Source organism: Balaenoptera ricei, chromosome 20 (assembly GCF_028023285.1).
Source record: "Balaenoptera ricei isolate mBalRic1 chromosome 20, mBalRic1.hap2, whole genome shotgun sequence".
Lineage (NCBI taxonomy): Eukaryota > Metazoa > Chordata > Mammalia > Artiodactyla > Balaenopteridae > Balaenoptera > Balaenoptera ricei.
The window spans coordinates 46,206,681-46,214,635 of NC_082658.1; the positions used below are offsets into that span (position 1 = coordinate 46,206,681).

The window sequence follows — 7,955 nt, forward strand, 5'->3', positions numbered from 1 at the left end:
TTATTTTAGGAAAGAGATACATGTTGCACATAAGAGATGAGAGTAAAGAGGGTGGTGGGTGATTCCTTGAAGCAGCAGTCCCCAGCCTCTTCGGCACCAGGGACCGGTTTTGTGGAAGACAGTTCTTCCACGGACGGGGGCGGGGGTGGTGGTTTCGGGATGATTCAAGCGCATTACATTTATTGTGCACTTTATTATTATTACATTGTAATATATAATGAAATAATTATACAACTCACCATAATGCCGAATCAGTGGGATCCCTGAGCTTGTTTTCCTACAACTAGATGGTCCCATCAGGGGGTGATGGGAGACAGTGACACGCGAAGTGTGTGGCTTCTGTCCAGTCTACTCCGTAAGATGCAGCTTGTCACTTGCCACTCACTGATAGGGTTTTGATATGAGCCTGCAAGCAACTGATTTATTATGGTCTCTGTGCAGTCAAACCTCTCTGCTGATGATAATCGTATTTGCAGCCGCTACCTAGCGCTAGCATCACCGCCTCCGCTCCACCTCAGATCATCAGGCATTAGATTCTCATGAGGAGCGCACAACCTAGATCCCTCACATGCACAGTTCACAGTAGGTTCCTATGAGAATCTAATGCCGCTGCTGATCTGACAGGAGGTGGAGCTCAGGTGGTAATGCGAGCAATGGGGAGCGGCTGTAAACACAGGTGAAGCTTCGCTCGCTGGCCCGCTGCTCACCTCCTGCTGTGTGGCCTGGTTCCTAACAGGCCACGGACTGATACTGGTCCGTGGCCCGGGGGTTGGGGACCTCTGCCTTAAAGCAAGGCTATGAAGGTGGGTCACCCTGGGGTCATCACACCCTGTACCCGGTTCTCACCATTGCAGGTAATGAAAATGCATGTAGCCAGTTGACCCAGAGCTGCACTGTTAGGGTGGCTTCCAGCCATGTGTGGGAACTTAAATGTATTGAAATTAGATAATTCAGTTTCTTGTTTACACTGGCCACATTTTCAAGTGTTCAACCAGCCGCATGGTTACCATACTGAACATCACAGATAACAGAACTTTAATTTCCACCATCAAATAAGGTTATATTGGACACTTGACCTAGATCCAGTGAGATTTGGGGAAACTAAGTCATGGGTCAGAACAGAACACACATTGATTGGTCACATTCTCTTCCTTGTAGGAAAGTCTACATAGAGAAAAAAATGTATGAACTGTTAGGCTAAATTTTTTCAAATGTGTATGTATAAACAACACTCTTTGAGGGAGATGAAGGAATAGGCTGATGTCTCAGATTGTCATAAGGTGGCCTGGTGAGCAAGGACTCCCAGCTTCCAGCTTTTCTGCTATTTAAAGGTTAACATGATTATCACACCTTGAGCAGATTTGTTATTGGAGTTCAGACAGTGGCAGGGAAGGGCAGGGAAAGCTGTCTTTAGAGTTTGGTTTATCCCCAGCCCAGGCACTGCCTAACCTCTGCTGGTCTCGTCGCCCAGGTGAGACTGTACCGGCCCAGCACAGAATGTTTACGGTTACTATGACCAATTGTCATAGCCTATAGGGTGTCTGGAACGTTTGAAGAGTTTGTTTTGATCATCCAATCTGGTTACTAATGGGTTAATTTTAAGAACTGACATTAACTCAAGGTGGGGAATCACTGGACTCCTGAGTTGTCTCATCCATTTGTGGGTGAGTTATAGTCTAATTCTAGACCGAGTTCTAGAGAAACCTGTTTAGAGAAAAGAGTGAAATGGGGTTAGAGCTACAGTTGCATGAAAAGTTTTGAGAGCTGAGTTTTATACACTGTCAGGTAGGCGCGGGTAATCAACGATTCTAACAGTTTTTGAAGCGGAAGCATGCGCAGTGTGGTGGGGTAGGGATAACACTTGGCATTCCAGACCGAGCTAGTCGTCTAGCCCTGGGATCTGCATCGTCAGGAGCTACAAAAATCAGATTCCGGGACCGGTAGGCAGGGACGGGGGCTTTCGCAGTCGGGCGCGCTCCGCCCCGTGCTCCGTCCCGCCCCTTGCCCCGGCCCCGGCTTCCTCGTGACCCCCGCGCCCCGCCCCCTGGCCGAGAGCACCCCCGGCTGATTGGCCCTCCGCGGCGTATCCTCCGGCTGGCAGCCAGGCCGGCGTGTCACGTGGCCGAGCGGCGTCCTGGGCGCCGAGCTGCGGGCCGTTGGGCATGGACTCTCGGACCGCCGGGGCCCCGGCGCTGGGGGCGGCGAAGCCGCCGCCGGGTCTGCCGCTGCTGAGCACGCGGGAGGCGCCCCCCGGCCCGGGGGTGAGCGCGGCGCGGGGCCTGGGCGCGGCTACCACCTGCGGCCCGGGGCGGGAAGTTGCGGGGCTCGCGGGGCGGGCTGGGCGGGGGCCGCGGGGAGCCGGGGAAGCGCCTCGGACCCGCCTTCTGCAGCCCCGCCGTTTGGGCGCGCGCCCGAGCTGGAAACGGCCGGGCTGTGGGGCGCGGCACCCCGAGGACGTGGGTGGGCGCGCCGGGCCGGGAGGGCTGGCTGTCGGCCGCAGGGCGCCTGTGCGTCCTTGCTAAATGGGGGGTGATGCTGCTGACCCAGAGCTGGAGCCGCTACTGGGGGGGCCTGGGCTGGGGCCAGGTGAGGGCAGCGAGGAGAGCGACTTTCCCTGAAGGGTCCGTGTGCCTTGGTGGGGATGCTCAGCTAAGCCTCAGCACCAGATGATGCCTCATGCGCTCTCGCCTTTTCTCTTCACTGAAACCAAAAGGCCGCGTTTGACGCAGGGTTTCCAGAAACTTGTTTTCATTTGCGCGCCAGACAGCTCCTGGCTTTTCAGAGACCGCTATTACAGTCATCTGCCCTTGTTTACAGTCAGCAATCCGTGTTAGAGGGTGAGCTCCTTGAGGGTAGGAACCCTCTGTTTAGTGCTGTAAACCCGGCGCCTAGCATCGTGCCTGGCACCGTAGACACACATATTAATTGGATGGAGGAATGGAATGCTTGTCTAAGCATCAAAGATATCATATCTTAACCAAAATATGAAAAATGTAGTGATAAGCTTATAAGGAAAAATACTTTGGGGTGCAGGTAGGATGAAACTAATTTTGTCAGAACAGAGCAGGAAGGTTTGTGCGCTTTCTCTGCAAGACGAGACGATGGTGGTCCTGGCAAAGGCGTGGGGATGAAGAAATGCGGGGCAAATGGCTGGGAGCTTGGGTCCCGGAGCTGGGAGAGAGAAGTATGCTGCACAGGTGGATGGAGCGTGAGGGGGAGGTGTGGATGCCACGGCGAATTTTGTGCTCCAGCAGTGGAGGCCTGTTGAGTTTTTCATCAGAGGAGTCATTAAGCGTGTAAGGCTGCGCAAGATGGGTGAGTGGGAAGGCAGTTAGGGAGCTCTTGCGGTGGAAGAGATGAGAGGTCCCACTACTGGTCGGCAGGAGTGACCAGGAGTTGTCGCTGACTACAGGAGATGGCATTGACTCATTGAATCCAGGTAGGGCTAGATCATGAACTAATTGGGGCAGGTGCCAAACGCAGTTTAGATGTAGGGGCAAAGAAGGTGGATTTCAATTCAACAGATGTTATGTTCCTGCTGTGTGCTAGGTGTTTTCATAAATGTTACCTCATTATAAATCTCCTGCAAGGTCAGAACAGTCATCCCCAATTTCCAGAGAAGGAAACCCAGGTGTGGTGGCTGAAGTGATGTGTCCAGGGTACACACTGAATGAATGGGATTGAAATCAGGTCTTCTCATGCAGGCTGTGAACATTTCTCATCCCACTTAGAAAGAGGTCTTAACAGGTGATAGGATTTCAGGAACTTTTGAGTGATGGGAGCAGAGAAGCATATGGGTGGCTATGGGAGAAGACGATTTCCCTTTAACAACTAAAGCTCTGTTGTCCCCATGTGTCAGTCAGGAGACAGAGAATTTGATAAAGGAGCTGTTAACTAGACAAAAAGTTAAGTAACTGAAAAGCTAAAAACAGGGAGGTAGCCCCTGCGGGGAAACAGCGATCAGCCCTAGGGCTGACGGAACAAAGGGGTGAGGTTGGAATGACTGAAATGTACAAGCTCAGAGGAGAGGCTTTGCAGGGAGCTGAAATTCCAACCTCTGAGGAGGGGGTACTGTCCCGGCTAGTGCTAGAGTCTCCGAGCTTGGAGGAGGGGTCCTGTGGGCCCCGAGACTGAGGCCGCTCTAGAGAGGGCTTGAGAGGAGGCTGGCTCTGCACGTGCTGGCAAACTGTACACTGGATTCAGTGGCCACTCTAGGAAGACAGGCGATCCTGCTGGCAGGGGTGGTGCTGACAGGAAGAGGAAGCAGCAAGGCCCAGTCGAACAGGGCACAGCAGAGATGTGGGTGGCAGAGTCCCTGCCCCAGCCTCACAAAGGAGGGTGTATGGAAGCGTGGGTGTGGGGCTGAAATACTGGCCGTACCCGAGATATCCAAGTCCTGGGTAATTGTTTCTTCTTCCCGCAGGCTGCCTTTGCCCCAGCTGGCCGCTCCGGTCAGGAGAGAGAGACTGAGAAGGCCACGGATCGACTAGGCAAGTAGGCAGCAGAGCCTGGGGTGGGTGTTGGGAGAGACCAAGGAGGTCTGTATTGTGAAAGCTTATCATCCGCCAGAGGCCCTTTGCCTCAGTGGCATTTAAACTACCTGAAAACATAAACTGTGCCTGCCTTCTCATGTGAAAGAAAAGAGCTGGTAATTAACGGCCTTACTTAAGGCAAAACATCTTATTGAAAGTAAATGATCAACCCTACTTCTAAAACTGGAAACAGAACAACAATTTTTAAATAAGCGCTCCGGTGGCTGAGGAACTCTGCACACTTGTTACTGCTGCCCTCTTAGTAAGTCTGCCAAAAATCTCCCGAGTGCACGACTGGGCCCCCTCTGGTCTGCCAGTTATTTTTTAAGACCTTCTTCCTTTTGTTGACTTCTTAGCCAGTGGAGCACAGAGCTTCCCTCATGATAGTCCTGCCCATGGTGAGGGCACCCATTGTGAAGAGGAAGGCTTTGCTGTGGATGACGAGGATTCTGATGGGGAACCGAGTCCCTGGGAGCTGTCAGAAGGGGTGTCCGGCTGTCCACGCAGGGAACAGGCTGCTGATCTTTTTAACGAGGACTGGGACTTGGAGTTGAAAGCAGATCAAGGGAATCCGTATGGTAGGTGTGGGGTTTTTGGGGTCCTAGGCCAGGCTTCTGAGACCCTCCTAAATGTTAACCCCTCAACAGTTTGGAAGAGGGACCCACATCCATGAGCTTAGCCTGATAGCTCTCATAGGTCTGAAATTTCTGTGACAGCTCCTGTTTCATATGGGGGGGAAAAAAGTGCCAGTTTTGCATTTTATTATATAATGTATTGGTCAGTTTTAACATTGAAACAATGTTACCATCTCCAAATATCTTAGTGGGAATCGAGCGGCTGCAGACAGAAGTGCTCTGTTCACCAGTTGCTTCCTCTGCGCTGCTAGGAACCGGTGTCTGAGAAGCAGGACTGTGGGTGGCGTCAGAGTGAAGGTGCTTGGGATTCTCCACCAAAGGAGGACTGTGTGTGTGTGTGTGTGTCTGTCTTTGTCTGTGTGTCTGTGTCTGTGTGCGCGTGCGTGCATGTGTTTAAGCAAAGACAGTGCAAGTGTCTGTCCCCTAGACATTGTTGGCTCTCTCTTTTCACTCTCCCTCCTTCCTTTAATTTGTCTTTTAAAACTGCCTGCAGATGCTGACGACATCCAGGGTTGCCTTTCTCAAGAGGTCAGACCCTGGGTATGCTGTGCCCCGCAAGGAGACATGATCTATGACCCCAGTTGGCACCATCCACCTCCACTGATACCCCATTATTCCAAGATGGTCTTTGAAACGGGACAGTTTGATGATGCCGAAGACTGAGGGCATAGCTTTTGCCTGGTGAGTGGGTGGGCCCTCTGGGTCAACGTCTCCTTTCTTTGAGGTGAGATGTCATATCTGAGGAAACATTCCCAGTGATCCCCGAGTCGGGCACACAGACTGGTGTTAAATAAGGTCCTCTGTCCCCCAGTTCTGTTGATGTTGTTGTTTTTAATGAGCTCCTCCTTGGAATGTGTGAGTGTTTATGTCTGTGTCGGGAAGGAATGGTGTTCTTTATAAATAAAAGTAGAAAAAAAAACCAGCATGCTTTTGCCTACTTTTTTAACCCCCTTTTTCATTAGATACTTATGAGCAAAGCCTCACTCCTTCATTTAAAGCCCCTCACTTACATTTTCAGGATTGATGTTGTCTGAGATGAAACTACTCTGTGAAAGAAAACGATACTTTAGTTTTTGCCTCTGTAGATCTGGCCCTATTGACCAGAGATTGGAACCCAAGAGACACTGGTGACTTTGCGGCTGACTGCTATTCCTGTTGATGGAAAATTGACCATTTACTTAGTTAACAAGGACTTTCTGTAGGCTGGAAAATGAAATGGCAAATTAATTAAACCAGCAGTTGTATAGCCCTCAGTTGGCATGAAAGGATTTTACACTCTACTTTCCATTTAACCTTTTAATCCTTATAGTTACTTACATGTCACTTAAATTTTTTTTTTAACCTCATTTGGGAGATGAGGAAAAGAAGGCTCAAAATGTTTTGACCTCTCCCAGATCACACAGCCAGGAAACGGCAGAAATGTGACCTGAACCCTCACATGACTCTGAAGTCTGTTCCCATGGTTGCCCGTGTGTGTGTGTGTGTGTGTGTGTGTGTGTGTGTGTGTGTGTGTGAGCCTGGAGGTGGGACCTGGGGGCCACACCTCGGCAGGTCTGTGACACACCAGACCATGTCACCGTTGCCTCTTGGGCAGGCTAGGGATTGCTTCTTACCTCCCTGCCTCTGTATTGAAGCTGAATCAAGAAAAAGTTTCAGACCTGAAATCCACGGCAGTTAAATGAACAATTAACCATTTAAGCTATTTTTCAGAGACCCCATAAAATGTGTGAATAAGGCAGCACCTTATGAGGGAGGGCAATAGCTTTGGCTGTGAGGAGCCCTCATGGCCAAGGTTGTCCTAGGGAGAAAAAATGGTCCCTTCCACTGTCCTTGCTGGAGAGACAGTCGTAGACCACATCCCCACACCACTCTTGCTTTACTCCTCCCAGTGCCATGGCTGATTAGACCATGAGTGTGTCTGACGTGAAAAGAGGAACTTGAGAAATTGAGCTAAGAAACACTGAGGGCTTGAGGAGCATGGCAGAGCTGCCAAATAGAAAGGTGGTGTTATGGACAGGTTACGTCGGCCCATGTGCAATTATGAGGCAGCTGAAACTGAGTAAAAGCAGAAGTCACGAGGTGGGGAGATTACACGTATGTCAGAGGGAGGGACAGAAGAAAGAATAAGGAAAGTACACACGCATGAGTATCTGAGCAAAGAAAATTTACAAGCTGCCGCTGCTGGGATCCATGGAATGGTTGTGAATTTAGACTCTCCTGCTTTTCAAAAGTTACTCTTTGCAGTTCCTCCCGGTTCTTTCCAGCAATATTCTCTTAGAGTTAAAGACATTAGAATGGCTTTCACACCCAAAAGTTGTGTGTGTCAGGAGAACAAGAAAAGGGGGGAGGGGCTAGTCAATTGTTCTGATTTAGGTATCATTCTGGTGCCCCTCCTAGGATGGATCAAACAGAGAAGGATGGAGATGGGTAACTCCCCAGGCTGTGAACACTGGTTCACAGCCTGGGGAGTTAAGTGGGGTGAAGGGGGGGTGAAGTTCAAGTAAGAAAAAGAAAGTAGGGGCGTGGAAAAATACTAATGATATAATAAGTGAAAATATAGACTATAAAACCACTCTGATTATACTGGAAACATGAAAAAATGGCATATGTAAGTGATAAGGATTAATATGGACAAATGGAAACAATTTGATTAGACGGTGGAGGTGTTGGCAGTTTGCTTTTATATTTTTGTTATTTTAATATAGATTTTGCAATGAGGTATTTAAAGACAAGTTGTTATCCTAAAACAGAGTTGCCTCCTCTGCCTAGCCTTCCCCATTCTCTCTGA

The 7,955-nt window shown here is 50.0% G+C and overlaps 1 protein-coding gene across 1 annotated transcript; it reads left to right on the plus strand.

Moving 5' to 3' along the window:
* Positions 1 to 2,125: 2,125 nt before the first annotated feature.
* COPRS (coordinator of PRMT5 and differentiation stimulator) lies at positions 2,126 to 6,089 on the plus strand. The gene is made up of 4 exons (XM_059907012.1): positions 2,126 to 2,261; positions 4,424 to 4,494; positions 4,893 to 5,110; positions 5,661 to 6,089. Exons 1-4 carry the CDS (start codon positions 2,163 to 2,165, stop codon positions 5,828 to 5,830), a joined length of 558 nt encoding a protein of 185 aa, XP_059762995.1. The 5' UTR covers positions 2,126 to 2,162; the 3' UTR covers positions 5,831 to 6,089.
* The last annotated feature ends 1,866 nt before the right edge of the window (positions 6,090 to 7,955 follow it).

Coding starts and splice junctions, on each gene's coding strand:
- COPRS (XM_059907012.1), top strand. CDS start 2,163: ATGGACTCTCGGACCGCCGGGGCCCCGGCGCTGGGGGCGGCGAAGCCG. Junction 2,262..4,423: donor AGGCGCCCCCCGGCCCGGGG/GTGAGCGCGGCG, acceptor TTCTTCCCGCAG/GCTGCCTTTGCCCCAGCTGG. Junction 4,495..4,892: donor GCCACGGATCGACTAGGCAA/GTAGGCAGCAGA, acceptor CTTCTTAGCCAG/TGGAGCACAGAGCTTCCCTC.